This window comes from Scyliorhinus canicula, chromosome 4 (assembly GCF_902713615.1).
Source record: "Scyliorhinus canicula chromosome 4, sScyCan1.1, whole genome shotgun sequence".
In the NCBI taxonomy this organism is placed as follows: domain Eukaryota; kingdom Metazoa; phylum Chordata; class Chondrichthyes; order Carcharhiniformes; family Scyliorhinidae; genus Scyliorhinus; species Scyliorhinus canicula.
The window spans coordinates 182,230,854-182,255,682 of record NC_052149.1 but is presented as its reverse complement, the minus strand read 5'-3'; the positions used below and the strand labels follow the sequence as shown (position 1 = coordinate 182,255,682).

Sequence of the window (24,829 nt, the reverse complement as noted above, 5' to 3'; positions counted from 1 at the left end):
ATGTGCCATGCTATTTTAATTTTGTCTGAGGCTGCTGCTACATCATTACCTATGATATATAAATCGAACATTTGTTTAAACATTTTCCAGACATTTCTTACATTGCCGGTCGTGTCCAGCTGAGGTGGGGTTCCATGCCACATCCTCGAATAAGCGATGTCTTCCCAAGTCCAATGTCCAGTAGGAGATTTCCATGCCATTTTGTTCTTTCTGTATCTGCAGCTGAGTTGTCCTGTAGTAAGCGTCTGAAGCCAATCCTGGTACCATGTGTTGTTTCTCGCGTCTTAATAAAGCTCGTAGTCTCAAAGGTGGAGAAGATGCTTTATTGTGAATTTGTTCTCTCTTCAGAGCTTAACTTACGGCTACCTCAAATGCTCCCTGCCTGTGTCTGGGTCCTGCTACGAGTTTTGCCTTCCGTGAAGTGTGTCATCACTTCCTGTCCCTGTGTATATATAGCTCTCCCGTGCTCCCTCTAGTGCTTGCTCAGTTGTATTGCATCTAGTCAGATCTACAATCACCACACGCGGTAGAATTTGAATGTTCTTTGGCAAGCTGTTCACTAGCCTTTCTTCCAATTGCTACAATCTGTGTAGCATCAGTGACCAGCATTTTTAAAGCAGAATCTCTGGTCATTGACACAGAAAGATCACTTTGCAATGCCAGCACATCCGGTTGCCAATTCATGCTTTCCAATTTTGCAAGTACTTCAGTTGTTTTCTTATTGTCCATCACTGACTGTGATATTGTTTGGATCAGTTCTTTTCTCAACTGTATCAATATTCAGCAATGAGTTTTTATTCACAGGAACAACGTTTGAATTGTGACACTCCATACCATCCATCTTCTCCTCATTTCCTCTATTTTACTTTGAAGTTCAAAATCCTCATTGTTCTTTTCACACCAAAGTTCCAACAGTTTGTTAGTTTAGCTTTTTAATTCTGCATTCAACTAATTATTCAGATTTACCAGAATCTCCTTTTCTTGCTCAATGAATTTCCCGCAATGCTTCATAAATACTGCTGATGCTTCACGTTCACCAATTGTAACTGAAGATCAACTTTTGCCAAGTTTGTTTTGCAAATTTATCTTTACGACAGTTCAAATCCTCAAAAAATGTTTCACTTTTCCTGACTGATTCTCAATTGTCTCATCAGTTCTCTTTTCTTATTCGTAAATTATTTTCTGTGTTAATCAGGTTTTATTTCAATTGTTTGTTATCTGCAATAAGGGTCTCATTTTTCTCCACAGTAGTTTACAAAAGTTTGTTAAGATCGCCCTTATCAACTACCTATTGCAATGCGGTTGTCATCACATTACTGTCTCCACAAGTCAATTCACGACCGAGGATAAAATCTATTCCTCGAATAGGTAATTTAGGAATTATTCCCACTGTAACAAAGTTACTTCTTAAATTAAATTCAGACAAAGAAACAGGTTCATCCCTTTCTTTAATATCCCATATTAATACTTTATCCTTCATAAAACTTCCTGGAATACAAATTATATCATCAGCTGCTATCGATGATTGATCTGCTCCTGAAAATCTCAAAATTTTAATTTGTCGACTTAATTTGGTAGATGAATAAGGGCAAAGGTCTCCCTTTAAAACAAATCATCTAGAACCTCCAATTGCCTAAATTTCTGTACCAGTACCCAAATAATCTTCTGAACTATTTTGAGACCTGTTACCCTTTCTCATTCATTCTCATTCACTTACCTCACTGCTTCAGTTCTAATGGCCATTTCTTTTTCAGATGCTTCATTTCCTATTATTGCAACAGGTGTTTCATTTCATTTCCAACAATCCCCCCTAATGTGTCCTACTTTGTTACAATGAAATATATAGGTCTCCAAATGTCACTTCCACCTCAGCAGTTTCTCTTTTGATCTGAGGTGAAATTTTCTGACCATTCCCAGTGGTTCCATTTCTTTGACTATTTGTTTTCTTTTCTCCTTCTCACTTTCTATTCTTCTCATGTTTAAAAGGATGATGGAAAAAGGTTTGGTTCTGTGAGCCAATTTATTTATTTATTTTATAAATTTAGAGTGCCCAATTCTTTTTTTCCAATTAAGGGACAATTTAGCATGACCAATCTAGCTACATTCACATGTTTGGGTTTTGTGCGGATGAGACACACAGAAACAGCGAGAATGTGTTAAATTCCATATGGACAGGGGCCAGGGGCCGGGATCAAACCCAGGTCCTCGCCATCATGTGGCAGCAGTGCTAATCACTGGGTCACCATGCCACCCTCCTGTGGGCCAATTTATAATCATCAGCTGACTCTGCTGCCTGTATAGCAGTTTTTAACTTTTTTGTTTCCTCAACAAGCATCCTAATAAACAACGGAAGTGAATCTGTAAATTCTTCTAAAATAATCACCCCTCAAAGGGCTTCATATATTTTCTCTCTGTTTAGCACCTGCATCCAACAGTCAGAATTATTTTGCTTCACCCTCTCAAATTCAGTAAGAGTTTGTCCAGACTTTTTCCGTACATTTCAAAAAATTTTTATGCACACCAGAAATCAACCCATTATTAATGATAGATTTCTTTGCTGCATCATAATCTTCCGACAATGACGCATACACACTACTTGCTCTATCTACCAGTCGACTTTGTAAAAGTAATGTTCAAATTAATTTTGGCCATTTCATCTGTTTAACTATCCTTTCAAAAGAAAGAAAGAAAGAATGCTCCCACATCCCTTTCCTCAAACGTGAAAGCGCTTGTATAAATTTAAACATTTCCCCCTTGGTTCACATCTAGAACTACTCCCTTCCTCAACCTGCTCTTGTTTCTCTGCTTCAATAGTTTAAATTGAAATTCTCCCTGTCTCCTTTTCTCTTTCAGTCATTGCTAACTTCTCCATTTCCAATTCCCTATGGAAAGCTCTCTTGTTCCTGCATTTCAAATTTATTCAGTTCAATTTCTTTCTCTTTTTTTCTTTTTCTCGAACGACTTGGTTCCCCCAGACAAACTTTCCCATTTTAAATGTTTCGCTATGCTTTCAATTCCTTGCCCCTGCAGGTAATTCTAATTCAACTGTCAATTCTTGGTTACCTTCTATGCACCAATCAAAGTTCAATTTTTAGGAAATTCTTTGCAATTTCCAATGCCATTCAGATTCCAACCTGTACAATATACCTCACAGTAACTCCAATTCTTTGTCCTCAATACCCCACCCAGTACTTTTAAGGACTCACAGATCCCATCACTTAACAAATATCTCAGGACATGCTTTACTATTCAGCATCCAGTAACCTTCTTTCCATATTTCAAAATATCTCAACAAAGTATTACTGGTCAGCATCCAATACCCTTTTCTCCATGTTTTGAAATCCCGCAAAATCCCCACACTTTGTTATGATCCATGTTGATGTTATTGTGAATGCGACTCTGATTCACTCGTCTCTCAGTCCGGAAGAAACAATTTTGAACACGTTCGTACTTCAGAATATTCTTTATTGCGATCAGGGCTGCTCTCTATGTATTCTGGGAAACCACCTCGGAGAGTGCCAAAGTTTTGCTCAAAACATCCTTTTTTTATATGTATTATTAGGGGGCTGTCCCTTACATTCACTTGAGCTCGCCCCCATTACAAAGCATAAATTTGTTATTGCAATAGTTCCAGTACATAATTTTACAGACTTTGGGGTTATCTATTGGCACATGAGTATGTAGCAGTCTCAGCTTAATTAGCAGGTGTTAGCTATAGTTGCAAGCGGTTCCCATATTTCATATCCTGTCATCTGGCCATCTTCCTTGTTTCTCAAGGCTATTCGGCTTACAGTCATGAGTCGGCTCACGACTTCAAATATCAACTCCTTATCTCAGCAAGTTCATTATCCTTCAATAACAAGCTCCTCCACTTGTGATTTTCCACTAAAGTATCTCATTCATTCTGACTCTTAAGCTTTGGTTCACATCCTCATTATAACAGGACAGAAAGATCCCAGAATGTAACCCTGGCTCAAAAATCCTCGGGCTGGATTCTCCGCTCCCCAATGCCGCAATCGTGTTCGGCAATGGGGCGGTTAAACCGTTTTGGTGCCAAAATCGGGAGAGGTGTCAGTTTTAAAATTCTCCGCCTCCCGAAAATCACTGTGTACCCACCGTCTCAGGTCATTACCTGAGGCCTACCCCGCAATGCTCCATCCCCGACCGACTGAATTCCCGACGGCGTGGGACTCTCATCATCCCACCATCCGGGAGCCTCGCGTGGCGACTGCGGGGCTGCCACAGTTGGGGGAGGACCGATCGGCAGGCAGCAGGGGCTTCATACGGGGCTCAGGGAATTGTGTATGGGCGGTCCAGGACGCACGAGCAGCTGATGCGGGGTACTATTTTGCCGGTGTAGGTCCGTGGGCTGAGCCACCATGGAGCACGGCGCGACCACTGCAAGCCGCCATCATGCGCATGCGCAGCCTCTGACCCGGAAGTGGTGAGGGCTGTGTCAGCAGCTAGAGCTGCGAGCTCTATGACAGCTCCCTGCTAGCCCCCAGCAAAACAGGGAATCTGTGGCCTTTTGGCGCCACAAAGCCTTTGCCGAGGGTGTGAGGACTTAGCCCCAAAAATGGGGAATCCAGTCCCACAACAATTACTTTATTCTATAAAGTGTGGAGGAACAGAGTCACAGGGCCACTCATTAGTTTTTAACAACAAGAAAACATTTATTAAACATGAAAATTGGATTCTAATACAGTATTCCTTTACTCCCCTTAGCTTAATAGATACACGCAGATTTTAATATTGGCATGGATTACAAAGTACAATTTAAGATACAATGATCTCATTAATACAAACATTCCCTTTTAAGCACACACGATGACTGTGGTCAAATACACATTCTGCTTTGAATTCTTTGGGTGTCTGTGGCTTTCTTCATAGAATCCCCACATATGATTGTCACATGAGAGTTTACACTCTCTCCTCCCAAAAGCACGCTTTAAAATCTTCTTTCATAGTAATGCTTTCTATTGGCAGTTTGCATTCCGAAATTTAATCCAGATTTTACAAATGACACTGTCAAACAAAGCTTTTGCCCCTCTTTTAACAGCAAATCCAGTCCAGGATTTCCTGGTCTTGAAAGTTGTGCCAACTGGGGAAAAGTTGCTTCAACTCGTAATTCCCAGAATGTATTAAAATTACATCAAATGTTTCATCTATCTTTGAAGTCTGCTGTCCCACTTTACATCTAGTGACTGCAATTGTCTCTTTAACTCCAAACACTTTGTTTACTCTTCCTTGAATTCTTCGGAACAACATATTGGTCTCTGTTCACTTAATTCCAGACTTAGACACTCTTTCCGTCCGAATTTCCTGGTCACCTGGACTCTAACTTGTACTTTAGACAGTCTCTTTGCAGCTCCCGTCCTGTCCAGTCTTTCTTCTGGTTGAGTTGAGAGATGTTCACTTCCGGAGATCCTGTCTCCAACTGCTCTCAAATTACCGAAACTAAAACTTAAAAGCTTTTTTAAAAATTTTAGAATACCCAATTAATTTTTTCCAATGAAGGGGCAATTTAGCATGGCCAATCCACCTACTCTGCAAGTCTTTGGGTTGTGAGGGCGAAACCCACGCAAACACAGGGAGAATGTGCAAACTCCACATGGACAACTTAAAAGCTTTTCACCTTACAAGGTCCTCAGTTCCCTAGCAACGCCCAAATGCTTATGCCTTTTATTTATTTTTCACACCATAGCCCTCACTAAGCACAGGAGTGATCCAGTTGTAACTTAACCAACTCCCACACATACAAACTTCTTTGTCCAGCATGAAACTAATTATAAGTTTTACTCTTTCAGACACAAAACATGAAACCCACTTAAAATTGTACCTTATTTCTAACGTGGTTGACAATTAAACAACTCACTGGAGGAGGAGGCCCCACAAAGATCCTCTCCTCAATGATGCAGGAACCCAGCATACATGTGCAAAAGACGAGACTGATGGATTCGCAACAATTTTCAGCCAGAGGTGCCGAGTGGATGATCCATCTCGGTCTCTTCTGGAGGTCAACAGCATCACAGATGTCAGTCTTCAGCCAACACGGTTCACTCCACATGATATCAAGAAACAGCTGAAGGCACTGGATAGTGGAAAGGCTATTGCCCTGACAGTATTCCGGCAATAGTACTGAAGACTTGTGCTTCAGAACTTGCCGCACCCCTAGATAAGTTGCTCCAGTACAGCTACAACACTGACATCTACCTGGTAATGTGGAAAATTTCCCAGGGGCATCCTGTAGACGAGAAACAGGAAAAATACAACCCAGCTAATTACCCACCCATCAGTCTACTCTCGATTGTCAGCAAAATGATGGCAGGAGTAATCAACAGTGTTGTCAAGCGGCACATACTCGGCAATAACCTGCTCACGGACGTTAAGTTTGGATTCCATCTGGGTCACTCAGCTCCTGACCTCATTACAGCCTTGGTTCAAACATGGACAAATTAGCTGAATGTCAGACGTGAGGTGAGAGTGACTGCCCGTGAATTCAAGGCAGCATTTGACCGAGTGTGGCATTAAGGAGCCCTAGCTAAAATTGAGTCAATGGGAATCAGACGGAAAACTCTCCGCTGCTAGGAGTCATACCTGACACAAAGAAATATAATTGTGTTACACGCAAATTACTGCGGATGTTGGAATCTCAAACCAAAAGAGAAAATGCTGGAAATTTTCAGCAGGTGTGGCAGCATTTGTAGTAAGAGAAAAGAGCAAATGTTTTGGGTCCAGACGACCCTTTGTCAAAGATGGTTGTGGTGGTTGGAGGTCAATCATCTCAGCTCCAGGGCATCACTGCAGGAGTTCCTCGGGGTAGTGTCCTAGGCCAACCATCGTCAGCTGCTTCATCAATGACCTCCCTTCCATCAGAAGGTCAGAAGTGGGGATGTTCGTAGATGACGACACAATGTTCACCATTTACCGCTCCTCAGATAATGAAGCAGTTCATCTCCAAATACATGAAGACCTCAAGACTTGGAGAATAACCAGACTTGGGCTGAAAGTGGCAATTTACAATCACGCCACATAAATGCCAGGCAATGACGATCTCCTACGAGAGAGGTCCTAACCATCACCCCTTGATATTCAATGATATTACTATTGCTGAACCCCCCACAATCAACATCCTGGGGGTTACTATTGATAAGAAACTGAATTGAACTAGCTGTATTAATACTGTGGCTACCAGGGCAGGCCAAAGGCTAGGAATTTTATGGAGAGTAAATCACCTGATAACCCAAAATACCATAAGACATAGGAGCAGAATTAGGCTATTCGGCCCATTGTGTCTGCTCCGCCATTCAATCACGGTTAATATGTTTCTCATCCCCATTCTCCTGCCATCTCCTGCCAGCGGGTAAATGGAGTTGAAATCAACCATGATTGAATGGTGGAGTGGACCCGATGGGCCGAATGGCCTTACTTCCGCTCCTATGTCTTATGGTCTTATGGTCTTATCTCCCCATAACCCCTGATCCCCTTATTTTTAATCAAGAACCTATCTATCTCTGTCTTAAAGGCACTCAGTGACTTGGCTTCCGCTGCCTTCTGTGGCAAAGAGTTCCACAGATTCACCCCCAAAGTCTGTCCACCATCTACAAGGCTCAAGTCAGGAATGTAATGAAATACTCTCTACTTGCTTGGATGAATGCAGCTCCAATAACACTCAAAAGCTCGGCACCATCCAGGACAAAGCAGCCTGCTTGATTGCTCCCCTTCCACAAACATTCAAAACCTCCACCACTGACGAACAATGGCAACCGTGTGTACAATCTACAAGATGCACTGCAGCACCTTCCAAACCCATGACTGCTACCATCAAGGAGGACAAGAGCAGTAGATACCTGGGAAGCCCACCCAACTAGAGGTTCCCCTCCAAGTCACTCACCACCCTGACTTAGAAATGTACAGCTGTTGTCAGGTGAATAAAAACCTTTCTTAAAGGGACACTCACGTGGCACTGTTCCTTCACTGTCTCTGGGGCAAAACCCTGGAACTTCATCCCTAACAGCATTGTGGGTGTACCTACACTTCAGGAACTGCCCGATTCAAGCAGGCACCTCACCACCACCTTCTGAAGGGCAACTAGGGATGGGCAATAAATGATGGCCTAACCAGATCTGTAAATTAATTTGTTTTAATTTTAAAATTACGAAGAGCCAACATTAGAAAGATGAACGCATTGTGATCATTTTCAGCACATTAATTTTAATATGTAGGATCCTTTGTATATAATCTTTCTACTGACAAAGTTGAGCCAATTGTCTGTAGATGCTGTCAAAGCAATGTTTAGCCCACCTAATGAATTGCTAACTAATGAACTCCAATTGGCTTTATTGGTTGGCCAATTGGAGTATGAGCTCCCTCAATGATAGCTCATTGAGGTGGCCCATATAATCACCTGTGTAGGCTTTGTGAGCCAGTCTTAAGTTGACTGGACTGCTAGCAGCACTGTTTGTAGCTGCTACTGTAATATCGTTATTGTAAATAAATATTGGTGTGGTGACGAAACTCCTGCCTCCCGTGGATTACTACAGTGGCGACGAGGTAAACTACGAATTTTGTGGAGACCAGCTGCCGCACTCGGAGTGTAAGCCTTGCCATTTTAAAAATGCCGTTTTTTGGGAGGTTAGAGGCATTCGACCTGGCTATTGAGGACTGGTCCCAGTATGTGGAGAGAATGTGTTGCTTCTTCCGGGCAAATGATATACTGACAGACGAAAGGAGACGGCTTATCCTGCTGTTGGCGTGCGGACCCTCCGCTTTCGCCATTATACGTAGTCTGACTTATCCCGATGCGCCGGACACGAAAACTTTCCAAGAAGTAACGGAATTGGTGAAAGAGCACTACAACCCAAAACCACTCCTCATTTTGTGTAGGTACAGATTCTACACAGCGAAGCGGGAAGACAGGGAGTCAGTCACAAATTTCTTGACCCCCCTGAGAAAGCTGGCGGAAAAATGTGAGTTCTGCTGGCCTGCCTGGTGGCGCAGTGAGTAGCACTGCTGCCTCACGGTGCCGAGGTCCCAGGTTCAATCCCAGCTCTAGGTCACTGTCCATGTGGAGTTTACAAATTCTCCCCGTGTTTGCATGGGTTTCGCCCCAACAATCCAAAGATGTGCAGGGTGGGTGGATTGACCACGCCAAATTGCCCCTTAATTGGAAAAAATGAATTGGTTACTCTAATTTTGGGCAGCATGGTAGCATGGTGGTTAGCATAAATGCTTCACAGCTCCAGGGTCCCAGGTTCGATTCCCGGCTGGGTCACTGTCTGTGCGGAGTCTGCACGTCCTCCCCGTGTGTGCGTGGGTTTCCTCCGGGTGCTCCGGTTTCCTCCCACAGTCCAAAGATGTGCGGGTTAGGTGGACTGGCCATGCTAAATTGCCCGTAGTGTCCTAAAAAGTAAGGTCAAGGGGGGGGGTTGTTGGGTTACGGGTATAGGGTGGATACGTGGGTTTGAGTAGGGTGATCATGGCTCGGCACAACATCGAGGGCCGAAGGGCCTGTTCTGTGCTGTACTGTTCTATGTTCTATCTAAGTTCGGCCCAACGCTAAATGAAATGCTTCGGGACCGGTTAGTGTGTGGTATAAACGACCTCACAATTCAGAAACGCCTGTTGGCGGAAACGGAGTTAGACTGCAGGCAGGCGTTACAGCTCACACTGTCCCTAGAAAAGGCAGCAAGTGGGGCGCAGGAACTACAGGGCATGCCAATGGAGGTAGATACCTGTGAGAGGGACTACCACAACATGTCCTGCTACCAGATAGCCGCTCTCAGGAAAAATCTGAGGAATAGAGGGAAAAAGGAAAACCCCAGAACTGCCCCCAAGTCTGCCAGGACTAACTGGAGACAGAGGGAAGTACCGGCTGAGGCTCCCCCAACAGAGAAGGACCGTTTCTGGCACCAGACAGAGTGGGGTAACAACGACAGAAACCCTAGAAGGAGGTGGCAAAAGAGGAATAGCAGGTGGGGACGCCGGGAAGTACACAACCTAGACGATCCATCCTCCTCCGAAGGGGAACAATTATATAATATTACAACGAAGAAAGCAGAACCCATTAGGATTGCCCCACGGGTGAACGGGCGGCCAACAATAATGGAAATAGACATGGGTGCGGCCGTAACAGTAATGGGAGTGGCAGCATTTAGAAAAATCAAAGATGAACTCCAGCCACTAACCCTAACAAAAACATCGACAAAACTTAAAGCCTACATGGGGGAACCCCTGGAAGTTCTAGGCACGACTCATGTACCTGTGGAATATGAGAAACAATTGCTCAGATTACCGTTGACGATAGTAGAGGGCTCCAGACCGAGCTTAATTGGACGGAACTGGCTGAAAGACCTAAAATTAGACTGGATGAAAATTTCCAGAGTGGAAGCGGGCAGTTGAGTGGAGTACTCCAAAAATACCCGGAGGTCTTCCAGGAAGGTTTGGGGGAAATCATAGGCGCCAAAGCAACTTTGCACGTAGACCCAGAAGCCCTTCCGAAATTTTGTCAGGCCAGGCCGGTATCTTTTGCATTAAGAAAGAAAGCAGATGACGAAATAGAAATGGTTACGGCGCGACGGCATTATCAGACCAGTACAATTCTCGGAATGGGCAGCGCCGGTGGTACCAATTTTGAAGCCAGACGGCTCGATACGTCTCTGTGGAGATTTCAAACAGACAGTAAACAAATACGCACTGCTGGACAAATACCCAATCCCGAAAATAGACGACCTATATGCCAAATTGGCAGGTGGGCTTTTGTTCACGAAATTAGACATGAGCCACGCCTACCTGCAGTTAAAACTGGACAAGGGCTCCCAGAAGTTCGCTACGATCAACACCCTGAAGGGCCTTTTTCGTTATACTAGGCTACCTTATGGAGTGTCATCAGCCTGCGCTATATTCCAACGTACAATGGAAAATATTCTGCAGGGACTACCGCAGGTGGCGATTTATTTGAACGATGTCTTAATCACGGGTAGGACAAACAGGGAACACTTAAGGAACCTGGAGGAAGTGCTCAGGCGTTTCGCAAAGGCAGGCGTACGGCTAAAAAGGGAAAAATGTGTTTTTTCTGGCCCCACAAGTGACGTACCTGGGATATAAAGTAGACGAGTCAGGCTTACATCCATTAGAAGACAGAGTAAGGGCAATAAAAGAAGCCCCAGCTCCCACCACGGTCCAGAAGTTACGATCATTTCTAGGGTTGGTAACCTATTATGGAAAATTTATTGAAAATAGGGCATCCATCCTGGAACCCCTCCACCAGCTACTAAAAAAGGGGCAAGAATGGAAATGGTCCACCTGCCAAAACCGAGCATTTAGGGACATTAAGGAACAGCTGTCATCCGAAAATGTCCGAGAGCATTATGACCCAAGGAAGGAGTTGGTGGTCACTTGCGATGCATCCCCATACGGGGTAGGAGCCATCTTAGCCCATAGAGGAAGGAATGGGGAAGAATGGCCAATAGCCTATGCTTCGAGGACCTTGGCGATGGCTGAGAGGAAGTACGCCCAAATCGAGAAGGAAGGACTGGCGATGATTTTCGCAGTAAAAAAAATTCACCAGTATCTGTACGGGCGGAAATTCACCATAGTGACGGACCATAAGCCGTTATTAGGGTTATTAAAAGAAGACAAGTCAATACCTCCGATTGCATCAGCTAGAATCCAACGCTGGGCGTTGCTACTGGCGGCATATAGATACGTTCTGGAGCACAGACCGGGAACGCGAGTAGCACATGCAGATGCTTTGAGCAGACTTCCCCTCCCGGACACTCCGCCGCAAATACCAAAAGTAGATGAGACAGTAATGACTCTAAATTTTTTGGACACCCTACCAGTAGACGCACAACATATTTGGTTGTGGACGCAAAAAGACCAAGTTTTAGCCAAGATGAAGCATTTACTGCTAACAGGGGATCTGGAAAGACCAGTGGAGCCCCAGATGCACCCATACTGGAGCAGAAGGGACCAAATAACCGTAGAAGACGGTATCCTATTATGGGGAGCCCGGGTAATCGTCCCAGCTCAGGGCCGTCAGGCAATCTTAACTGAGTTACATCACGGACACCCAGGGGTGTCTAAAATGAAGATGCTAACTCGAAGCTACGTTTGGTGGCCAGGTTTGGACACATACATAGCAGCCTTGTTACGTCGGTGCCAGGAGTGCCAACATGGGCAAAGAGTGCCACCAGCGGCGCCATTGCACCCGTGGGAATGGCCAGGCTGACCGTGGACCCGCCTGCATATTGACCATGCCGGCCCTTTCATGGGCTCAATGTTTTTGGTGATAGTGGACGCCCACTCCAAATGGTTGGACGTCCACCGGGTAAACACGGCAAGCACAGCATCGACAATTGAAAAGCTCAGGGCCTTGTTTGCAACACATGGACTTCCGGAGGTATTGGTGTCGGACAACGGAACGGCATTCACAAGTGGGGAATTTGGAAAGTTCCTGAAGGAAAACAGAGTCCGTCACATCAAAACGGCCCCTTACCATCCAGCGACCAACGGCCTGGCAGAGAGAGCGGTCCAGACACTTAAAGCGGGACTCAAGAAGCAGCCGGCAGCGTCAATAGACACAAAGCTCTCCCGCTGGCTGTTTGATTACAGGACCACACCGCATTCCACAACGGGCATACCGCCAGCTGAACTCTTAATTGGAAGGCGGCTGCGAACGAGGCTGAGTCTCCTTTTCCCAAATTTAACGGGGAAAGTGGAGAAACATCAGGAGGCCCAACGTAGTGGGCATGATAATAGTCGGCAGCAGAGACATTTCCAGGTGGGGGCACCGGTTTGGGTCAAGAATTATGGGAATGGACCAACGTGGATCAAAGGCACGGTAGAGTCCCAAACAGGGCCCATATCCTATGAGGTTTCAATAGGAGGTAAGGTGCTGAAGAAACACCTAGACCAAATAAGGGCAGCGGAGCCACACCTGGAGGCAGGCGAAGCAGGACCGCCTCAAGCTGGGATAGCCCAGACGGAAAGGATACCCACACCCCAGCCCCGAGCAATTTCCCCAGACCCCATCATCCAGTCATCAGAGTCGGAGATGGACGCACTCGACGATGCCGCCGCGACACCTCTCCCCGAGGAGGAGGAAGAACAACTTCCAAGGAGGTCATCAAGGAAAAGACGGGCACCTATTAGGTACACCCCACCCACTTCGGAGAACAACCCGGCGGACGACACAGAGGTGACAGACCCAGACACGAGGAGCAGGAAGAAGCTCAGAGGAATGCCAGCTGGCAGGAATTCCTCGGACCTTGGGGGGGGGGGGGGGGGGGGGTGGGAGGGGTGTAATGAACTCCAATTGGCTTTATTGGTTGGCCAATTGGAGTATGAGCTCCCTCAATGATAGCTCATTGAGGGGGCCCATATAAACACCTGTGTAGGCTTTGTGAGCCAGTCTTAAGTTGACTGGACTGCTAGCAGCACTGTTTGTAGCTGCTCCTGTAATATCGTTATTGTAAATAAATATTGGTGTGGTGACAGAACTCCTGCCTCCCGTGGATTACTACACTAACCTTGGTGATCTCAGGAACACTGTTAAATTGAATGACCCTATCACATTTCTGCCTGGGATTATGCCAAAGTCAGCAAATTCCTTATCTTGCAATGAAGTACATCAGTAACCTGACAAAATGTATGCCTGCAATGTATCCTGGCTGAGCAGACAGAAATTCCATGAGGCTGCCTAAAATTATCCTGTTGCATATAAATAGACAGAAGAGCTCTTACGAGACTGCTTAGAGACAGTGGATTGGTCCATATTTAAGAACTCAGCGACAAACTTAAATGAGTATCCCACCACCGTCACAGACTTCATCAGCAAATGTGTGGACGACTTTGTGCCAAAGAAAGCAGTACGTACGTTCCCCAACCGGAAACCATGGCTCAACCGTGAGATTGACTCCCTATTGAAGGACAGATCTGAGGCGTTCAAGGCAGACGACCCTGTCCTATACAAGAAATCCAGGTACGACCTCCGCAAAGCCATCCGAGATGCCAAGAGAGAATATCAAACTAAGCTAGAGTCACAGACAGACTCTCGGCGGTTGTGGCAAGGACTAAACAACATAACGGGCTACAAAGCGAAGCCGAGCAGTATCTCTGGCAGCAGCGCACCCCTCCCCGATGAACTTAATGCATTCTATGCTCGGTTTGAGCAGTTAACCAACAATCCGCTGTCGAGTGCCCCAGCAGCCCATAATTCACCCATACCCACCATCACAGTTTCCGAAGTCAGATCGGCCTTCCTGAAAGTGAACCCGTGGAAGGCGATGGGCCCGGACAGGATCCCTGGTCGTGCACTCAGAGCCTGCGCATACCAGCTGGCAGAGTTATTCACAGACATCTTTAACCTATCCCTACTTCACTCCGAGGTCCCCACCTGCTTCAAGAAGACCACCATCATACCGGTACCAAAGAAGAACCAGGCAACATGCCTCAATGACTACCGCCTGGTAGCCCTGACGTCAGTTGTAATGAAGTGCTTTGAGAGGCTGATCATGATGCGCATCACCTCCATACTCCCGGAACGCCTTGGCCCACTTCAATTCGCATACTGTCGCAACTGGTCCACATCAGACGCCATTTCCCTGGCCCTACACTCATCCCTAGAGCATCTCGAAAACAAGGACTCCTACATCAGACTCCTATTTATTGACTACAGCTCCGCCTTCAACACCATAATCCTGGCCAAGCTCATATCAAAGCTCCAAAACCTAGGACTAGGCTCTCCACTCTGCAACTGGATCCTTGACTTTCTGACCAACAGACCACAATCAGTAAGAATGAACACCAACACCTCCTCCACAATAGTCCTCAATACCGGTGCCCCGCAAGGCTGCGTACTTAGCCCCCTACTCTACTCCCTGTACACACACGACTGCATGGCAAAACTTGGTTCCAACTCCATCGACAAGTGTGCTGATGATACAACCATAGTGGGCCGGATCTCGAATAACGATGAGTCCGAATACAGGAGGGAGATAGAGAACCTAGTGGAGTGGTGTAACGACAACAATCTCTCCCTCAATGCCAGCAAGACTAAAGAGCTGGTCATCGACTTCAGGAAGCAAAGTATTGTACACACCCCTGACAGCATCAACGGGGCCGAGGTGGAGATGGTTAGCAGTTTCAAATTCCTAGGGCTGCACATCACCAAAAATCTGTCCTGGTCCACTCACGTCGACGCTATCACCAAGAAAGCACAACAGCGCTTATACTTCCTCAGGAAACTAAGGAAATTCGGCATGTCCACATTAACCCTTACCAACTTTTACAGATGCACTATAGAAAGCCTGGTATGGCAACTGCTCGGCCCAGGACCGCAAGGAACTTCAGAGAGTCGTGAATACCACCAGTCCATCACACAAACCTGCCTCCCATCCATGGACTCCATCTACACCTCCTGCTGCCGGGGTAAAGCGGGCAGCATAATCAAGGATCTCTCCCTTACTCACTTTTCCAACTTCTTCCATCGGGCAGGAGATTCAGAAGTCTGAGAACACGCATGAACAGACTCACTTCCCCACTGTCACCAGACTCCTAAATGACCCTCTTATTGACTGACCTCATTAACACTACACCCTGTATGCTTCAACCGATGCCAATGCTTGTGTAGTTACATTGTATATCTGGTGTTGCCCTGTTATGTATTCTCAAGTATTTTCTTGAATTTTGTTTAATTCCCTTTTCTTCCATGTACTGAATGATCTGTTGAGCTGCTTGCAGAAAAATACTTTTCACTGTACCTCGGTACACGTGACAATAAACAAATCCAATCCAATCCAATCCAATCCAATATATAGAATGCATCCTTCACCTTCTTTGTCATAGACAGTGCAGAATGGGAAGATCAGAGTGGCTTCAGGTAGTCAGCAAGCTTCTTTGATGGAATGAATTCCTACTGAGGATTAAAGTTTCATGAAGCCTGTTTTACCCATATATTCCTTGAGGGATTTAATGATTGGTCCAATACAATCTCTGTAAACACTATCTCATTCCCCTTCTCTCCATTCTCTGCTGCTATTTCTTCTGCTAATCTTCTTCATAATAATGCCATTAAAAAACTCTTTTTAACAGAATGGAATTGCAGCGAAGTGCTCTATTTTATCTCAAAGACAAGAGTGGGGCAGTGGGGATGGGCGGGTGGGGGGGGGGGGGGGGTGCGGAGGGGGATGCGTGCAGACATCCAGAAGCAGTTCCTAGGTTATGTCTCCAGAATGTCAATTATAATTGCTTCAAAATAACATTCTCAGTTGGAGGAAATGAAGGGTTTGACAGACACAACCTTCAGGCTCCAAAGCTCCTCAGTTCTGCTTGTTTCACATGATCCCACAAACAAGTGTGCCTCACTTCTGAATCTAATTGATCCAGATGCATTGGAATTATAAAACAGGAAATGCGGGGTCGTAGCTGGCTGTGGGACTCTATGGGCGGTTTACAGGAAATGTTGAAAATTGAACTTTGAGCAGGCGTAATTGTGAGATGAAAATGTGTTGCGAATGGCACACGGCCCAATTTGGTTCAAATACAAAAGATGTCTGACTTTACACTTAAAAAAAATACCAAAAATGGAATGGAATGTTCGAGCCTGTAGTTTCAAGGATTTTATACTCTTAACAATCAAGTTTAATAAATTTAATGCTGTGGCTGTATAAAGTAGTTGAAATATAGCCCATAATTTTATTCCTGAATAATTAGCAGAGATTCTAAAACACTATTTTGATGGTGTTTCAAGATGGTGTACAGAAAAGAACGAAAACTCTTTCTCCCCAGCATGCCTGAACCGCAAAGGGTCAGCCCCACCGTTTCCTCCATAAATGCAAGTAATGCCTCGCTATACCCCCACCCCGCGCCAACGACCTTGGCTTAAAGTGGTCCACCCTCAGGTCGAGCATACATTTCATACCCCCACCCATAATAAGTTGATGGGTATCTTTATCTGGTATCGTTGCCAACAACCATTTCATGGACATTGTATTGTCCCATTTTGGGGCGTATACATTCACCAACACTACCTGTTTCCCTTCTAATACCCACATTATTGTAATATACTCCGGCCAGCGTCTGCTATTCCCATCTCCGAACAAAACTGGACCCTTTTATGAATGAGAATTGTCACCCCTCGGGCCCTGTTATTGAACCCTGAGTGGATGACATGGCTCACCCAAGCCTTCCAAAGACGCACCTGATCCCACTCGCGCATGTGGGTCTCCTGGACAAACATCACGTCAACCCCCTAATTCTTTAAATGAGCTAAACCCATGCTCTTTTGTCTGGGCTCCTCAGGTCCCGCACATTCCAGATGACCACCCTCGTCAGGGGTCTGTCAGCCCTACTCCCCCTCAACCTCGAGTCAGCCATTACCACCGCAATAGGCCATAGCATCACCGATGATTCACAGGCCCACCTTAGATGGTGACCTGCCCCACCCGAATGGTGGAAGAACAATTCCCGGTCACTGTTAGTTCCACCCCCAAGTCGGTAGACAGCCTGCCAGCTCCACGAACTCCACCCCCCACCCTCAACCTTCTAGACTCATTGAGCCTAACCTAACTGGCCCAACAAGTCGCAGCTGCACCCCCCACTTGACTTCCAAGCGCTAGCAAGGTGTCCATCACCCCCAGGCCCCACCTATTCCTTAACCTATGCCTTTGCTCTTGCCCAGGCTCGCTCCTCCCCATGTCCTCCTCCCCAACTACGTTGCATAAAAAAAACGACACTAGGGGAAGATAAAACCCCATCCCGAAACTACTGAGCTCGAAAAAGAGAATTAACATGAAAACAAAACAGAGAAAACACCCCTATCTAACCATCTCTACCATTACCTCAATTCAACTTGAATCAACATGAACACAAACAGTAAAACACCAACCACCAAACAGCCCACCCACCTATGATCTCTGATGAAGATCTCCACCTGCTCCGGAGTTTCAAAATAGAAGTCCTTTGAGTCAAACGTGGCTCTCAGCTTTTCTGGGTACACCACCCCAAACTGCACTTGAGTGTACAGGAAAACTTCACAGAGAAACATTCAGTTGGCCTTGCACCTTGACTCCCTCTGGTAGACCCATCAGCCGCAGATTGATGCATCTGGACCGGTTTTCCATGTCATCGAGTTTTGCTTTGAGGCCCTTATTTCTGTTGTTGACAAGCACCATTTCAGCTTCCAATGATGCTTGTCGGTCATCATGCTGAGTCAAAATCTCCTCCGTGCCTTCCTTTCAATTTCTCAGCCTGCTCACCTACCACCTTAGCTGTCTTGCCAAGCTATTCCCTAATCGGACCCAAATTCTCCTCCATCATAGCTTTAAAAGACACCCTCATTCCCTAGCCATGCCTCTTAAATCGCTTGTCCATCTCGCCACCAAATATCTCCAGTCCGTTAGCCATCATCCCCTCATTATTTTCAGGGTAATGCACATGGCCGCAGCCCCTGCATCTTTGCCGACTCTTTAGTTGGGCTTGGTGCCTGTGATTTTGTCTCCTCCGCCTCCCTTCGACATCGGCCTTGACATCTCCTGGTTAAACTTCACTTGCTCTGCCAGGCCGTTGGGTTATAGCCTGGAAATTCCTCAAGAAAAAGGGCAAAAAAAGCCGGAAGTACTGGGACCTGTAAGGAGCTACCTAAAGTGTAACTGTCTGTTACATGCACATGCCACCACCCCAGAAGTCCCAAGTTCATTCATCTTCTTAGGACACTGCAGTCGTGTTCTCTTTCGGAGTGAGTCGGTGCTGACAATCACAGCCACAGCCAGGTGGTGGCTGGTCACTTTGCTGAATGGATGTCTGCCCAGGGCGATCGTATCAGAGGCAAGCCACCACGAGCATGGTGTGAATCACATGGAAAATAATTTTGTCAAAGAGGCTGAATATATGGTGAGTTTTCCTACTGCCAACGCCGATGGGATTCTCCCCGGTTTTCTCACTGGAACCGATTCTGAAAAGTACGGTCAGATACCACCCCAATTTCGTTTTGGGTTCAAACTAAGTTGTACAGCGTGCACTTTGTTTCCTCCTGCCTGTCAGAATTGAAGTCGTTTTGGCCACCAGAAAATTGGTCAGCTGCCTGGGTCGAGTTATAGGCAAGACTCTCCAGCAGTTAGAAATGTAAATTTGCAGAAGGTATGGAGGAGGAGTGGGTGGGTGTAGAATGTCAACTTGGAAACAATTAGGGATATAAAAAAAACAAATGTTGGTTCACTTATTCTACCACTGAGGTTTAGTGAAATTCCTCGAGGATTTAAATGCCTTAAAACACTTTTTGGACAGAATTCTCCAGCCGTTGGGATTCTCTCTTCCCATTGGCAGCACACCTCTACTCTTGGGTATGCCGGCGGCCTGGTGTGACTTCAATGTGAAATCCCGTTGACAAGTGGCTGGAGTATAGAATCCCACTGCCAGCGAACAGTGCACGAACAAGAAACACACAGCTCGGGCAGCACGGTGGCGCAGTGGTTAGTGCTGCTGCCTCATGGTGCAGAGGCTCCAGGTTCGATCTCAGCTCTGGGTCACTGTTCGTGTGGAGTTTGCACATTCTCCCCGTCTTTGCAAGGGTTTCGGCCCCATAACCCAAAGATGTGCAGGATAGGTAAATTGGCCATGCTAAATTGCCCCTTAATTGGAAAAAAAATTAATTGGGTACTCTAAAATTTAAAAAAAAGAAACACTCAGCTGAGGGACCGGAGAATCCAGCCCTATATGTCCCGGGTTGAACATTCAGCGACAAATCAAAATGATATGAGACGACCCACTCCACGGTGTCTCACTCCAAAGTAAGTTTGGATCTTAAGAATACATTATCACTTCATTGTTGGTGTAAGTCAAAAGCTTGCAGTATAAATGCACTGTAAATATTGAATGATTATGCAACAGTTGTTCAGATCGAAAGATCAGGATTAGTTTTGTAGTTGGTAATACAAGATCAGAAATTGTATTTAGCGGCTATAATTGTGCTGCCTGAATTTACAAAAGGAAAAAAAATGTATTTAATAACATAAACCATTAAAAATGTTTGTCTTTGTTTATGATTCCTACAAATGCAGGTTAACATTCTTAACTAATTTTGAGTCTGACTTATATTTGCCTTTGCGTGAACAATCCAGGAAGCGAATTTAGAAGGCTATTCCTTTAACTAATCAATGATCTAATTTACTTTATCTCTTATTAAACTAAGGAAATAAATGATGCAGATATTCGGGAGCTCGCAAAGAGATTGACTGGCAGGTTGACTGTCATTCGGCAAATTTTCCCAATGTCAGAAAGCAAGAGCCAGTACTGTTTGAGAAACACTCACCGATTTTCTTCTGTGATGTGCAATCCTAAAGATCCCTTCACACAGCATATGGAGGTAGGGAATTTGACAATAATCGCTTTCTAATGATTTTGATCTTCATGTACAAATAATATAATTTCTCTGTGATGTTTCGATGAAAGGATAAGTACGCATCTGAGTAGAGCTGTGATAATTGATGTTGTGTGAAAGCAATCCAATATTGTGAGCAATTTTAAAGCTATTCTGGGTGTTTATTGAATACGCACACTCAAAATATATTCAGATTTTGACATTTTTAGGAGCCATGTCTCACTGATAAATAATTGGCCTTTGAAAATATGTGCAAAGATTTTATATTCATACATTGCTTTTTTTAAAATATTTTTATTCTCCTCCTTTTTCATATGTTCTCCCAAATTTACACCCATCAACAATAAACAATAAGCAGTAACGAATATAATGTCAATCCCCATATCAACAACAACAATCCCATCCTCCCACCAAACCCCCAAACAACTGCCCGCATGTTAACATAAACAAATAACAAAAAGGGATCAGGAATCACCCATAGTCACCATTAACACATACAGTCCCCCTCCCCCCAACCCTCCCACCCACTAATGTTCGCTGTAATCCAATCCTCGAAAGTGCATAATGAATAACACCCATGAATTGTTGAACCCCTCCATCCTACCCCTCAGTTCTTTTAAAGGTGAAGGTGAGAGTAGTATCACACTACCTAAGCGTAGAATTGTTAAAGTTGTGAAATTTGTGAAATACGAAATTTGAGTACAGCTCATCATTAGCCAATGATTTCCCAGCCATTTACATTTTGCATTAGGAATGCTTGGTCATGTGTTATGCATTAATTAAAGCCTCAGATGTTTGCAAAAATATTTCGATGAATATGTTGACTATTTTGTTTTAAATGGGTGTCAGTGAAATTCCTCAGAATTTACAATCACATTGGTTGAATGAATCAGAAAATTGCATGTCATGCATATCATCTAGCCCATAATTTTCTAACTGGTGCATTTTATACCCTCTCATACTAGTGTACAAAAGGCTATGATACAAACTCAATATAAAAGTATTTAGTTGAATGTGTGGCGCAATATCGCAACATCAGCTTCTTGTCTTTAAAGCTGATCTAGAAATGACACAAAGAAGGTTCCATGTGCTGTGGCATTTCGAGAAACACCATTTGGAATTGAGTCAAACCGACAGGATCTCACTCACTGGTTGGAGAATCCTGCTAGGTCCTTGGAAGAGGCCCGACGGAAACAAGTTTCCTCAGGCAATTGCCTGATCACCATCGGGCCTTCCTTACATTGGGGTCCCCAATAATGAAAGTCTTACCCGCTGTGTGCTGCCGCTAAGTGAGAGACTAGCAGTTGCACAACTGTACTATCATACAGAACATGCTGCTGTTGTCCTTTTGTTTTAAAGAAACTATTTCAGAGATTGAAGTTCCCCCTTTGCTTCCAATTTATGTTTTTAATGTCACATTTGGCTTGATTTAGTCCAGTTGGTTCAAATCCTAGATGCCGCACCCAGGGCGAAATTCTCCGACCCCCACGACGGGTGGGAGAATAGCAGGAGGGCCTTCCCGACATTTTTCCCGCCCTCCCGCTCATTCTCCCCCCCCCCCCCGCCCAACTCCCGACACGAATCGCTGCCGCCGTTTTTTTACGGCCGGCAGCGATTCACAGCTGTTCGATGGGCCGAAGTCCCAGCCCTTTACGCTGTTTTTACGAACGGCAAACACACCTGGTCTGGCTGTTCGTAAAAACGGCGGGAACAACTCGCTTTTTATAACCATGGCACCGATTGGCACGGCAGTACCACGGCCGTGCCAAGGGTGCCATGGGCCCGCGATCGGTGCCCACCGATCGCGGGCAGCGGGCCCGATGCCCGTGCACTATTTATCCTTCCGCCGCCCCGCAGTATCCATTCGCGGGGCGGCTGAGGGGCATCCCGGCCCGCGCATGCGCGGGTTTTGCGCAAATACGCGATGACGTCATCCGCGCATGCGCGGGTTGGAGTCTTCCAATCCACGCATGCGCGGCTGACGTCATATGAAATTCGTTAAGCCCGTGATGCCGGAGCTTGCGGCGTCAGGCTGCTAGCCCCGACCGGGGACCAGAATCGGCTCCCGGTCGGGAAGGGGCGCGCTGGCGTCAAACCCGCCCGGGTTTGACGCCAGCCTTACGATTTCTCCCGTTTTGGGAGAATCGCGCCCCCAATTCTGTTAAGAATGGTAGGCGGGATTCTCCCATCCCAGGGCCGGGCCGAAGAATACCCGCAAACGTGCCACGCCGCCCCAACGCTGGCACGCAATCCTCCGCAGAGCGGAGAATCGGTGCCATTGGGTCGCGGGTCACTGTATGCAGCCGGGCCGCCAATTCTCCGGCCCGGATGGTCTGAGCGGATAGTCTGAGCGGCCGCTCTAAAAAGGTTTAGACCCGCCAGCGCCGTCCACATCTGGTCATAACCACCAGGAACTCTGCGTGCAGGGGCGGCCTGTGCGCGGGGGGGGGGGGGGGGGGGGGGGCGGCGGGGGGGGCGGCCGATGGGGCCTGGCCCGCGATCGGGGCCCACTGATCGGCGGGTCGGTCTCTCATTCCCCAGGGCTAATTTCTTATGTGCAGGCCCCTGAAATCCCGCGCCATGTTGTGTCGGGGCTGGCGCATTGAGGGAGACCACCGTGCATGCATTTGTTGGCGCCGGCGCCACTGCGCATGTCCTCGTTGACAGTTCACGGCGGGATGGGAGGCTGGAGCGGCATGAACCACTCCAGCGCTGTGCTGGTCCCCTGTAGGGGCCAGAATCGGTGCTCCCAGTGGCCTGTTCACACCGTCGTGAAACACAGCGGCGTTTCCGACGGCGTGGACACTCTGCCGCCAAATGGGAGAATCCTGCCCAGGATCAACAGAGAGCTGAATCACTTGCCATTGGTTTGAATAAATGTACCCACATATCAGGGATTATTGTAAGGTTCCCTCAAAGAGATGGATGTCTCCACTTCTCGTGGCAGGGATGTTCTGCCCGCACACACGGAAGGTGGCTCTCCTGCTAGGAAGACAAATTTAGACACTTCTAACTGAAAGTAACCCACCAGAACTGAGGAAAAAATTATCACTCACTTCCACCTACAAATGAAATATAGACCAAAATGTCAAGCAATAGCTGCACCAGAGGCCACAAGGAAACAAGAAGCAACAGGAGCCCGGAGAAACTGGTGAGTGAGACGGCGGAGCCAGAAGGCTAAGAAGCCCTGGCCGCACCTGAAAAAGAGGGACCAACAAGCCATGCATGGAACTCCCCCTTGCCAGAGGGTGTGTGGTAGTCACTACTGTTGTATTATACATATTGCATATGAGGTGTATTACAATAAGGCTACTGTACTACAGGTATGGGGGTAGATCCCTGCCTGCTGGCTCCGCCCAGTAGGTGGAGTATAAATTTGTGAGCTCTCCGAGCTGCAGCCATTTAGGCAGCAGCTGCAGGAGGCTACACATCTCTGCGTAATAAAGCCTCGATTACATTCTACTCTTGTCTCATCATAATTGATAGTGCATCAGGGTGGCTGGAGGAAGTTCCTCACCAGAGAATTAAAGGAGCTCAAGGAGGACATCAGACTTGGAATCCAGGCAACGGTCAAGGTGACAGGTCATGGACGTGCTGGCTGCCATGCAGATGGCCCTTGACAAAGCGGAGAGAAGACTAGAGGCCCAGGGGAGCACAAGGAGCTAGAAAAGGCTTTCATGGACCACAGAAACTGGATGGCCCCATAGAGACAGAGATAGCAAGGTTAGCAGTGGCCCAGGGGAACTTTAAAGGGAAGGTAGAAGATCAAGAGAACTGATCGAGGCACCAAAACCTAAGGATAGTGGGACTGCCAGAGGGAACTGAGGGGAGGAATCCCATGGACTATGTGGCCCAGATGTTGAAAAGCCTGATGGCAAGGGACAGCTTCCCCAGCCTACTAGAAATAGACAGGGCTCACCGGTTGCTCTGGCTGAAACCCAGGGCCGAGGAACAGCTGAAGGCAATAATTGTAAAGAGGCACTAATACCAAGATGGGAAAGAAGGGCCAAGCAGATGAGAATCTGCAAGTGGGAGTAATACCAGATACAAATCTATCAGGATATTGGGGTAGAAATGGCCAAGCACTGGGCCGAATTCAACAGAGCAAAGGCGGCCCTGTTCAAACATGGGGTGAGATTTGTGATGCTCCACCCAGCCAAACTATTGTAATATTCCATGGCAAGGAGCACTATTTTATGGCCCCTGCAGACGCAGACGGGTTTGTCCAAAAGACCGGACCGGGAATGCAGCATCAGAAACAGAGATGAAGTTACCATCCTGAACGACTGAGAAGCGAAAAGACAACTCGCTCGGGACTGTACCGCCTCGTTCTGAAACTGAAAACTAAGACACAGAAAGAAGGGGACGAGGGCAGCAGGACGCAGGAAAAAAGGTGAAAGAGGAAGAGGGAAAAGGAAAGTAAAACCAACTCTGGGAGGAGGGCCAGCA

General features: G+C 46.4%; 1 protein-coding gene across 1 annotated transcript in view; it reads left to right on the top strand.

Annotated features, from left to right (window-relative positions):
* The window catches only part of LOC119965205 (glutamate receptor ionotropic, delta-2-like), a 591,162-nt gene that overhangs the window by 339,864 nt on the left and 226,469 nt on the right, over nt 1–24,829 (top strand). Inside the window, exon 6 of the mRNA XM_038795644.1 lies at nt 20,192–20,365. Coding sequence (XP_038651572.1) covers nt 20,192–20,365 — 174 coding nt within the window. The remainder of the gene's footprint in view (nt 1–20,191; nt 20,366–24,829) is intronic.